This window comes from Drosophila kikkawai, chromosome 2L (assembly GCF_030179895.1).
Source record: "Drosophila kikkawai strain 14028-0561.14 chromosome 2L, DkikHiC1v2, whole genome shotgun sequence".
In the NCBI taxonomy this organism is placed as follows: domain Eukaryota; kingdom Metazoa; phylum Arthropoda; class Insecta; order Diptera; family Drosophilidae; genus Drosophila; species Drosophila kikkawai.
In genome coordinates, this window is record NC_091728.1 from 33072682 (window position 1) to 33085780 (window position 13099).

A 13099-nucleotide genomic window follows, 5' to 3' on the forward strand; every position below is an offset into this window, starting at 1 on the left:
AAAATTCTTCGGCTCCACGCGGAGTTTCCTCCAGGTTTAGCTTCTCAGGTTCCAACTGCTCTAGGTTAGATTCCTCCAGGTTCTGCTTCTCCGGTTCGGCTAACTTCTGCGAGTCCATTATATTTTTTGTCGCCGTGCGCAGTTGATGGATAGTGGCGTCTTCTTGGAAAAACACTTTCTCCGGCTCCAGAATAGCTTTCAGCTCAAGTCTCGTCTTCTTTATTATGTCACTATATTTCATAACCAAGGTGTTCTATTTTATGCGGGCCTTTACCCCACACCTGATATGTAAAACTCTTTATTTCTTTAATTTCACGTCCTCTCGTACTCGTGCTCGTTTTATTAGTGATCGTACTCCTCACGATCGTACATGGTCGATAACCATATATCGAGTGCTTATGTTCTTATCGATATTTACATATAATAGTTCTTAGTGTTACCTTATCTAGTTTATACTATATTTAAACTATTTACAATATATATAAATAAAAACGCATGCAAAATAAATATAAAAAAAATATAATAAAATGTGACTATATAATAACTACGATAAATAAATTGAAACGCATGCAAAATTAGACTACGGTGCTACACTACGAGCTAACTCAACAAGAATTAAAGTTTTCAGTACAAAAGGGCTATCACTACGAATAATAATATCAGAGAGACGGTTGTAATTAATCCGTACATAAAACCCTTAAGGGTTCATATGCTTCAAACTCCTGCCTACAGTGATTTATTACTGAAGGAAATATGGGTTCTAGATGTTAGTCGAGGAACGTGGAAATTGAGCTGCCCTAAAAGAAAGGGGCTCTCAACATCACCGTTTATTAGTTATTAAGGAATATGACAGCAAGCATCGTTTTACGGTTAGCTAGCGAGGGTAAGTTAATTAATAGAAGTGGGATGGTAGTCTCTCATCAGCATCCCAGGGTAGGCCTCGGAGGGCGAAAAGTAAGAAGTTCTTTTTTACAGATTCAATACGGTTAACATGGACTCCGAATTGAAGACTCCAGACGTATGAACCATATTCCAATATAGGGCGAACTAACGAAGTAAAAAGGGTCTTCGTTATGTAAGGGGAATCGAGTTCCTTCGACCACCTCTTAATAAAACCGAGCATGACTCCGGCTTTATTAACCATACACGAAATATGTTCAGAAAACGAAAGTTTAGGGTCTAAGCGAACGCCTAAATCATCAACAAGAGATATTCTTTCAAAAGCGCAATCATTTAGCATATAAGTGGCAAATATGGGGTGTGACACGTGAAAATGTCATCAGCTTGAATTTAGAGCTATTGAGATGTAATAAATTAGCACGACACCATGCTTGAAAGTTATTAAGATCCGATTGTAGGTCTGACTGGCAAGAGCTGTCCTTATACTGCAAGCATAGTTTAACGTCATGAGCGTACATAAGTACTCTAGAGTTCGTTAGAACCAGCGGGAGGTCATTGGCTACCTTGTGGGATGCCGGAAGTGACTCTGAGGAATTTGGATAGAACATTTTTAAACAAAACCTTTTGAGTTCTGTCACTCAAATAACTCAAAATCCATTTATGAAGATCGACTTCCTGCCGATTACGTAAAGCTTCCTTACAAGAAGAGAGTGATGAACCGAGTTAAAGGCTTTACTGAAGTATGTGTAAATCACGTCGGTTTGAAAGTTACGTTGGAAACCTCTAATAACGAAAGAGGTGAGTTCCAGGAGATTTGTAGTGGTCGATCTTCGCCTCATAAAACCATGCTGACATGGTGAAATTACGGATCTGCATAAATGCTGCAAGTGAGGAGTAATTACATTCTCGAAAAGTTTTGGAATTTCCGACAACTTACACATTCCTCTATAGTTTCTGGCGTCCGATTTGCTATCTTTTTTGTTGAGAGGAACGATAAATGATTTCTTCCAAATAAGGGGAAATTCTGAGGTATATAAAGATAAGGTAAACAATTTCAGAAGGGGATTGCCCAGAGCTCCAGCACAATACCTGAGCACGCAGCCTAGTATTCCATCGGGACCCGGTGAGTAAACTGGTTTTACACGATGAAGATCCGAACTAAGGGAGCGAACTGAAAATTATGTTCGATCTGGGCAAATCAAAAGAGTAAGTCTGATCTAAGCAAGAAGAAGAAGAATAATTGAATTAAAAAAGTCGGCAATGAGATCGGCGATGGCCTGGTCAGAGTTTGCTGTAGTGTTATTAAAAGAAAGCGAGGAAGGATATAGATTGGGTTTTCGATTGGTGTTAACTATGTTATAAAACTGTTTAGGGTCCTTCGTGAACTGAACCCTACAGCGAGTTAAATAACTTTTATAACACTGTGCGTTTAGCACGGTGAAATTCGACCGAGCAATATGATAACTTGAATGAACAGTAGGAGAACCGGTACGTTTATAACGATTATAAAACCTAGACTTCATGTTTTTTAGGCGTGTCAGCTCTTTAGTGAAACAAGGTGGTTTACTAGACACCGACAGATAGATTAACGGAACACACGATGCAAAGAACGCATTTATGGCACTGTAAAAAATATCCACGGCGGACGCCATGTAAAGTTCAGACCAATTAAATTCAGAAATTAAGATATCTAGCCTTTAGGAGCTGAGCGACTCAGATCAGGTTTGGTCTTTACGACAGTCCCCCAAATCGATGGTCACTTTGAAAGTAGGATGGTAAGGGTCTTCAGGAAGCGTCAATGGATCAACTCTTGTTAAGTTTACACCTACAGGATCGGAGACGAAACACAGATCTAGTAAGAGATTTAAAGAATTTAAGACATGGTTAACTTGGGACAAAGAAATGTCAAGCAAGCCATCTATGAGGTCATGCTGTGCCGCACTGTAGAGAACATTGGACGTACCATCTGATGACCAACGAGCTCCAGGTATATTGAAGTCACCTAGAGTTACTAATTGGTCTCTATCTGAAAGCATGTTGGAAACGGCCTGAATTGCCTAAAGGGTTTTTCCAATAAATAGGCTCTTCAGCAGATGGAGGAACGTCAGAACAGGTTATAAAGATAAAACTACCTGGAAATGATAGTTTTACACAGATAAATTCAATACCTGTGAGATCGTCCAGTTGCACCAGTTCGGAAATAAGGGTGGAGTCAACGGCAATTAAAACTCCACCACCTCGCTGGGAAAGACGATCCAATCTATAAGTTGTGTACTTACCCGGAAAAATTTCGGAGCTGAGAATCTCCGGCTTTAACCAGGTTTCGGTAAACACAATCACCTGGGATGCAAACGAAAAACTATCAGAATACAATTTAGAGAGCTTGCTGCGTAAGCCTCTAGTATTCTGATAGGAAAGTAGAAGGGAGATATTTAGTTTTTGGCACTGCCGTGACACCCGCGGTCGATGTGGTTTGTGCCGGCCTTGTAGGTCGTTTTTTTTTTTTTATTTTTACCTCGTACTCATTGACTACAGAGTGCTCGGGCCAGAAGTCACCAGAACAAATTGTGTCAAAAAGATCGAGGGAGACACTTGTCTTGAAAGATGAGATGTCTCTGGGGTATGAGCAATTGAATTTTTCCACTTTCAGATTTTTGGCTTGTTTTTTGCTCAGTATATGAGCTAGTACATCTTCCGATGCGAGATCAGGGGCAAGCCGAGAAACAAATATTGTTTTTAATGGTGGAATAGCGGTGAGGGTCTTTGGTAACGCAGCATTAGCGACATCAGCTAGTGGTCCAACCCTTTCTTTTCCCTCAGAGATTGAGACACCGCAGCGGACTCAACTGATAAAACTGGCGGAGCTTCTGCCATTACTGCCCCGGCACCTTCGAATGCCGAATCTTTAGCCGTTCCCGATCTCAACACCATTGGAGTTGGTGTCGGTGTCGGGGGCTGTACCGAGGGAGAGTGCCTCAAACCAAATCGCCCAGTTGCAGCCGACCAGAAGCCGATTTTTTGCGCTTTGGCGACTCACTTAACAGCTTCATGCCATTAAATTGAGCATCCAGTGCTGTGAACAGGTCATTCGCTTTGCGAAAATTGACCCTAAGTTCACTGAATCCACTTCTGGTTTGCCGCATAAAGGATAACATTTCCTTCTCACCTCAAAGCCAGCAGTAAAGGCTAGGCTGATCTGCCAAAACCTCTTTTTTGTAGCCTTTAATATCACAAACAAAATTTGACACCATTTTCACGAACCTTCAACCACGGTGCACAGATAAGCGGTCCCGAAAATAAAAGAAGAGAGCGGGAAAGTAGACGTGAGAGAGCAGAGAACAGATGAAAGCTTAGAATCGCTTGAGTGCAGCTAATAGCAACTAAAACGGGACAGCACGAAAGGGGACAAGAAAACGCAAAAAAATCAAGTGATTAATAAAAATGTAAATATTAATTAAAGCACTAAAAGCCACATGCACATGCACTCGAGTAGCTAAACGGCAAAGTTACGAATTGTATTTTAACAAATTAGATCTGGACCCCGGTGGTTTTAAATGCAAAACAACAAAAAAATGCTCGGAGCGCAAAACAATAACATGACCGTTCGCTATGAAAGTCAAAACTATAAAAAAATATAAATTAAAAATAAAAAAAAAAATACATTGTGAAAAATACGAGCTTATAAACAAGTGCTAAAAAAACATTACAAATAATTTTTTTAAATGACGTGTTGCGTATCCTGTAGTTTTTGAACCAAGACAACTAAGAAATTGAAATTTGTTTGTTATTGAGGCCAACTGTAGCTTATATGTATGTAAAGAGTGGTAACACTGGTTAGCGGCAGGCACACACTTGCAGTGTGGCCAGAGTTTGTGGAACCCAAAAACACCACAGAACGAAAAGCGACAAGAGGTAGCAGCGTTAGAAGGAAGTTGGTCACACTTGAAGTCGTCGATCGTGAGAAGTTGCAGCAAAAAGTCGTAAAATAAGTCGTCGCAGTTATTCGCAATTAAACATCATTGTCTATCATTGTTAATAATAATATAACTAAACATACTTTTAATAATAAATACTCTACATGTATGTCTTTTCAAAAAAAATGTTCCGAGCCCATTTTAATTCGAGAATGAGATTATTAAAAGTGCTAAAATATTCAGTTTTAAGGTACTTTTGGGGTGCTGTAACTACATATTATAAAGAACTCCAACATCAGTTTTTCAAATTTTTTAAACACTGTATGGAACTTTGAAATAATGTCAAATGTCCGAAATATATGGAAAAATATCGATATAAATTCAAGAGAAAAGACCTCAAGGCTACATAAAGTCATGTTATAGCAGTTATTTAAGATGCCATAGCGATTGATTAGAAAAAAATAAAACGTATTCAAATTACAACACATTAAAAGTACCAAAACCAAACGTATTTGAGTTCAGCGAATTGGTTTCAAAAAGCTGTCAAGCTGTGTAATCAGGGCAACATAAAAATTTGCAATTTATAATACCTTATCGTCATCAGCAATTGCCGAAATTTCTTCCCACAAATTCTTCATAAGTTTTTTATATTCATCTAGTCGAGATGTGCTGCAATCTCCTTTTCCTTCAACTACGCATGCTCTTACTGCCATGCAGAGGAAGTCATTTTGGTCCAAAAATCCATTGTTGTCAATATCTATAAATATATAAAAATAATCATAAATTACAATAAGCAAAATATTAATTAACAAGAAAGGAAGCTAACTTCGGCACGCCGAAGTTTGTATACCCTTGCAGAGTGGAATTGGACCATTAAGAATCGAGTCATTTTGGTTAAATAATAATAAAAATATATATATATAAAATATTTATATATATGTATATATATGTCGGAGATTACTTTGAAATGTTAGATGTAATTACTATTTGTAAGTCTGCAAGTGTATCGAATATGGAAATAAATGAAGAGTAATAAAAGTAACAACTACAGAATAGAAAGATAACTTATTAAGACAGAGCGTGGTGGGGAGTAAGATAGTATTCCCCACTGAGTGTGGCGCAATGACGAGTAGAGAAGAACGAGAAATGTAGAAAAAAGGAAAGGGCAAGTCAGTTCGAGCGAGACTAGCAGAGAGAACGGACGAACTACAGAATTCATTGCGAGTCGCTGCGCTGCGTTAAAAGAAAAGGAAGCGACAATGGCCGACAAAGCTGGCCCCCCATCTCTTACATATAAATATATTTATACATAGCATAAATAAAATGCTGAAAACGCACACAAAACAATTTTACAGTTTGACAGTTACAGTTTTACATTCCCAGCTTTACATTTTCTCTACATTTACTGATCGTTCATATGGCAGCTAATGATATAGTTGTCCGATTTTCATAAAATTTATACCAAAACTCTGAAATATTAAAGGAAGCTCATATCTCATATCTCATAAGAGTAGATAAAAATATTTTTTTATTTATTATTTTATTTAGAATTAAAAACAAAATGATGCAAAAATTTTGAAAAACAGCCAAATTATAATTTTTTTTTATAAATATTTATCGAACATTTGTATGGCAGCTATATGATATAGTCGTCCGGCATATAGAAGACTATATGCAAAGTTTCATTAAGATTAAGCTTTAAAACTGCTGATCAAGGATATATATACTTTATAGGGTCGGAAAGGTTTCCTTCACTGCGTTGCAATCTTCTGACTGAAATTATAATACCCTGCAAGGGTATAAAAATAATATAAATATTAATTAAATAAAATAAAATAATTATATAATTTTAAAGTTTTATAGGCCATGAGGTCTTATTATGTGTGAACGGCCCAGAGGTCTAATGCGAGAATGTTTTTAGAGGCCCTAAGGTCTTTTAATGAATCTATGGCGCGCTCTCGCATTTAATTGAAATCTTTTCCATATTTACTATTTTATATTACTTAAAATTTTAGATTTAATGCTGATCAAGAATATGAATACTTTATGGAGTCGGAAATGTCTAATTAACTAATTTGCAAACTTTTGACTTAAAGTATAATTCCCTGCAAAGGCATAATATAATCAATCCGATGCTGTAATTTAAAAATAAAAGCCTGGGAGTTTACACAATATAATTTCTGTTTACTTGGACTATATCTACATTTAAGTAGACAGCCGTTGCAAAAAATGTTCCTAGAAACATTTATCTTCTTTTATCAACAGTTTGGTCTGCCTTCAGTCCTTTTTAATTTAAGGTTCCCATAAATTCGAACATCTTCTTGTGTTCATTTTATTTAAGACGTCTGTTATTTCACAAGCTTTCTGGCTTATGTTTTGTTATTTGCGAGAGCCGCTTAAACATTCGTAGAGGAAGCAGCCGGTCGAAAGGAAAGAGAGTGATTTCTTTTGTTTTGTTAGTACCGACTTATCGCTATACTAAAAGGACGTTACATCAGCCGAACTTTAAAAATATTGGCCATTCACTACGAAAATGTAAGAAAATATAGCAGAAGTTTGCGACGCACCCTTCTTGACCAGCATTGTGCGGATTCAACTGAAATCCTAATGCTGAAAATGGTTTTTTTTTTTGCGTGCCTTAAGAACAGTACCAGTGGCAATAGTCGCCGCAATAAGTTCAGTACAAATTGGGCTGCAGAGAATTGAATCGTCAAGAAATCTTTTCGTACTGATTTTATTGAATATATGTATAAGTATATACATGTTCTTGGGTCAAAGGATATTTTCTTAGGTCTACCTTTGGGTTACATTTATTAGATATATGGGTTTATCCTATTAAAACATAATTAGCTGGATACAGCCATATGAACTACTTAGATAACTAATTCCTGAGAAGTCTGCATGCAACTGGTGTGAAATACGTGACCGATCCCGGGATTCTGTTTATGGCCCGAAATAAGACATGTGTGCTCGGACCTGAGTGATCCGGGTGTTGCGAGTTTCTAGAGTTTGTTTAGGTAGCTGGTCAGCATTTGGTCGCAATCTTATCAATAAATTACTGGTGGCAGCTGCGAGCAATTAACTCCTTGACGAAAATTGTACAAACATCACAAGCCGAGTTTTTTTTTTTTGTTTTTTTTTTCTTTTTTTTTCGCGCGGGGTCCCGCTTCCACCTCCCGCCCAACCGACCGAGGGGCGCAGCCGTGTGACGTACGGCACGAATCGCGAACTAGATAGACGCGTTAGAAGGACAGACGAAATGTACGAGGAAACATTAGGAGATAATATAATAAACTATAAATATATAAATAAATAAAAACACATGCAAAATAATGATCTAATAATAAAAATATATAACCATAACCATAATTTAATAAATAAACAAAATATAAAAAATAAAAAAGAAAAAAAAAAAAATAAAAAGAAAAACGCATGCAAAATAAGTGCTACTCTACGAGATAACTACTACAAGTCATGCAAGAATAAATAAATAGGTAAAATAAAAAGAAACGCATGCAGAATTAGACTACGGTGCTACACTACGAGCTAACTCTACAAGTATTAAGGTTTTTAATATAGAAGGGTTATCGCTACGAATTATAATATCAGAGAGGCGGTTGTAATCCGTACATAAAACCCTAAAGGGTTCATGTACTTCAAACTCCCGCCTACAGTGATTTACTACTAAAGGGATAAGGGTTCTAGATGTTAGTCGGGGAACGTGGAAGTTAAGCTGCCCTAAAAGAAAGGGGCTCTCAACCACACCATTTATAAGGTTATGAAGGAATACGACACCAAGCATTGTTCTACGGTTAGCTAGGGAGGGTAAGTTAATTAATAGGAGTCTACTTGTATAGGACGGTAGCCTCTCATCAGCATCCCAAGGTAGGCCACGGAGGGCGAAAAGTAAAAAGTTCTTTTGTACAGATTCAATACGGTTAATATGGATTCCGAATTGAGGACTCCAGACGCATGAACCATACTCCAATATAGGGCGAACTAACGAAGTAAAAAGGGTCTTCGTTATATAAGGGGAATCGAATTCCTTCGACCACCTCTTAATAAAACCTAGCATGCCTCTGGCCTTATTAACCGTGCACGAAATATGTTCAGAGAACGAAAGTTTAGGGTCTAAGCGAACGCCTAAATCATCAACAAGAGATATTCTTTCAAGAGCACAATCATTTAGCATATAAGTGGCAAACTGGGGAGTGACACGTGAAAATGTCATCAGCTTGCATTTAGAGCTGTTGAGATGTAATAAATTAGCACGACACCATGCTTGAAAGTTATTAAGATCCGATTGCAGGTCTGACTGGCAAGAGCTGTCCTTATACTGCAAGCATAGCTTAACGTCATCAGCGTACATAAGTACTCTAGAATTCGTTAGAACCAGCGGGAGGTCATTGATAAACAATGTAAATAGCAGCGGGCCGAGGTGGCTACCCTGCGGGACGCCAGAAGTGACTCTGAGGAATTTGGATAGAGCATTTTTAAACAGAACCTTTTGAGTTCTGTCACTCAAATAGCTCAAAATCCATTTAAGTAGATCGACAGGAAACCCGATTAAGTCAAGCTTCCTTACAAGAAGAGAGTGATTAACCGAGTCAAAGGCTTTACTGAAGTCTGTGTAAATCACGTCGGTTTGAAAGTTACGTTGGAAACCTCTAATAACGAAAGAGGTGAGTTCCAGAAGATTTGTAGTGGTCGATCTTCGCCTCATAAAACCATGCTGACATGGTGAAATTACGGATCTGCATAAATGCTGCAAGTGGGGAGTAATTACATTCTCGAAAAGTTTTGGAATTGCCGACAACTTAGAGATTCCTCTATAGTTGCTGGCGTCCGATTTGCTACCTTTTTTGTGGAGAGGAATGATAAATGATTCCTTCCAAATAAGGGGAAATTCTGAGGTTTCTAAAGATAAGGTAAACAATTTCAAAAGGGGATTGCACAGAGCTCCGGCACAATACTTGAGCACGCAGCCTGGTATTCCATCGGGACCCGGTGAGTAAACTGGTTTTACACGATGAAGATCCGAACTAAGGGAGCTTTCGGTTAAAATGGGACTGAAAATTAGGTTCGACTTGGGCAAATCAAAAGAGTAAGTCTGATCTGAGCTATTCGAGGAACAATACGTAGTTTTGAAAAACTCGGCAAAGAGATCGGCGATGGCCTGATCAGAGTTTGCTGTAGCGTTTCTGAACGAAAGCGATGAAGGAAGGAGTTGATCTAGCCATGTCCGTCTTTCCGTTTCTAAGACGATTATAGCACACAGCTTTCGTAGGAACAATTGGAAAAGTAATAAAAAAAACGATAATTTTGGGTTTTTATTAATATTTTCATATAATCTGAGATATGAACATTTTCTATTATTTCTGATTTTTATGCCCTTGCAGGGTATTATAATTTCAGTCAGAAGTTTGCAACGCAGTGAAGGAGACCTTTCAGACCCTATAGAGTATATATATTCCTGATCAGCATCAACAGCCGAGTCGATCTAGCCATGTCCGTCTGTCCGTTTCTACGCAAACTAGTCCCTCAGTTTTAAAGCTATTTGAATGAAACTTTGGATATAGTCTTCTATATGCTCCCACTGCTAAATATGTCGTAACGGGCCGGATCGGACGACTATATCATATAGCTGCCATACAAATTTTCGATAAATTAAAAAAAAAAAATTTATAACTTGGCTGTTTTTCAACATTTTTGCATTTTTGAGATTTGGCCATTTTACATTATTTCAGAACTTCGGTTTTAATTTTATGAAAATCGGACGACTATATCATATAGCTGCCATATAAACCAATCGGTAGATGTTGAGAAAATGTAAAGCTGGGAATGCAAAACTGTAACTGTCAAACTGTAAACATAATAAGTATAGGTAAAATATTATAAAATAATATCTGCAAGGGTATACAAACTTCGGCGTGCCGAAGTTAGCTTCCTTTCTTGTTTTTATATCTATAAGTAGTGTAATAACCCGGGTGACGGGACCTTTGATGTCGGTAAAAAGGGTAATAAAAATGCAATTAATGGATTAGCTGTCAAAATTAGAGTGGCTTAGATAATAAAAATGCACTTAATTAGGGGGAGATATCAATCTGTCATGAGAGGGGGCAAGAAAGATGGAATAAATTAGGGTCAGTGCATGTAAAAGGTGCGAGTGCAACGGAGCGATCCCTGTAGCGATCCCGGAGCGATGCACGTGCACCGACGACCCCTCACTTAGAGGGTGAGGCAATTAAAAAGGGCGCACTGCGGCGATCCTGCTCCGACCGGAATGATCCTGAGCATCACGTGTACGTTCACTCACTTAAGGCAAATGAAAAAGGGAGCACGGCAGCGATCCTGCTCCGACCGGAGTGATCCTGAGCATCCCGTGTACGTTCACCCACGATCCTCGTTGGAAAAAGGGACGGGGTGGGTCCTCGCTTGAAAAAAGGGACAGGGTGTAAGTGAAGAAGGGCGCCAGACGTGTACGTTCAGAGAGTCGAAACATGTTCTCACCCACGACTCTAGACTGATTTTCCCTGTGAGATACGTCACTTGAAAAAGGTCACTTGTTTTACCACTGAAGGGCGCACGGCGGCGATCCTGCTTCGCACGGAATGATCCTGACTCACACATGTACGTTCACCCACGACCCTTAAACTTAAAAAGGGATGCGAATGCAATTGAAGAAGGCCTCATAACGGAAAAATCAAAGTACATTCATATGGAGAGCGCTCACCCACGAGACTTTACCAAAAAAGGACAGAGTCTGATTTTCCTTCACCCACTCCACCTCGAATTTGTGTGAGAAAATATTCAATTAGCTCACCAAAATCTGGATGGGTGAAGGATGCACTTGTAACGGTTTCTCAACAGTCTGTGCAATGTGAAACCCCCATCCACCCAAAACTCAAATCCGAAGTCATCTGAATCTGAAAAGTAAAGGCTTCAAAAGAAATATCCCATATCCCATTTCCATCATTAAAAAAATTCTGTCTATTTATTTTTATGTAAATATAATTTTATTTTTCAAGTATAATGATCAGAAGCAATTGTTCTAAATTAACATACATTTTCATAATTTTTAATGATTTTTGTGAGCGTACATTAAAGAAATGGCAAGCACATGTATCAACTCCATTCTCGACATTGTCGTGTGCCCAACAACAAGATGTGAAATGTTGTCCATGAATATTGGAAACCAGCGGTGTATCAGCCATCTTTTTATAAAAATATTTGAGCGACTCCTCCAGATATTGTTCATGTTCGGGGAAAATTTGATGTTTAAACATTTTCGTGAAATTATTTATTTTTATTACAAGTTGTTGAATGAAATTACTGGTTGAGATGATGTCTTTGTTTTCTAGTGTTAGCATTTTGATGGATCCGTGTGCGTCTACTTGCAATGAATTCAAAAATTTATATGAAGTAATTCTTTCCAAATTGTTACACGATACGTTGAACCAATCCAGTTAATGGTGAGTATTCAACTAGTCGATCATGGATGAGAAGGCAATATGCCTTGGTTATATTTAACATTCAAATCCTCATTGGGATATACTTCAGAATTAAGATATATGTACCTTTGCATTTCTCAAATTGTTTGTAATTAGTTCTCCATTCAATGTAAATGCAATAACAGCAAAACGTGGACGTTCTCTATTTGCTGACATCTTAACATTCCATATATGATGTGTTCCCTGAACCAATGTCGGATTTATATAACAATCCCAACTCAGGAATGCGAGTGGGAGGCTAGCTCCACTCTTTACTACATTAAACATTTTAATTTTAGCACTGTCACTTGGAACGATGTGGGGGATCTTCCAACTTATACTATTTATAGCAATATTATGTATTTTTCCATCAACATTTTTCACAAACATATCATCAGGGTTTTTCGTAAGTAACAGAACGAGCTCATGTTTACAGTTTAAGACGACTTTCTTATAGTCTTCAGCGAACCCCATCAACATTTTTAAAGGTACAGAAAAACTGAAATGTCCTCCAGAAGGGATATTGTCCCCGCCACTCCACCCTGCATTGCGATAAGCCGCTCCTTCCTGTTGGCCGACTGAGAGAAAGTTCTTAATAGTCGTTGTTATTCCAGTAAAACGTGTCCTATCCAATTCACAACCATTCAACTCATATCTTATTTCATCCAGAAAATAGGCCATGCAATTATTTTTGAGCAAACCGCTAACGCCATTTGTACTAGTCGTTCCTGTATTTGAGTCAATAATTTTGCTAAGCGTTCCTTCAAAATGGAGAAAACTTTCACATGGAAGGAC

At 38.0% G+C, this 13099-nt stretch overlaps 1 protein-coding gene across 1 annotated transcript in view; it reads right to left on the bottom strand.

The window, feature by feature from the left end:
• Positions 1-13099, bottom strand: part of LOC108081518 (sarcoplasmic calcium-binding protein, alpha chain) — a 137984-nt gene that overhangs the window by 72304 nt on the left and 52581 nt on the right. The window contains exon 3 of the mRNA XM_041777452.2: positions 5405-5571. Within this exon, the coding sequence (XP_041633386.1) occupies positions 5405-5571 (167 nt within the window). The remainder of the gene's footprint in view (positions 1-5404; positions 5572-13099) is intronic.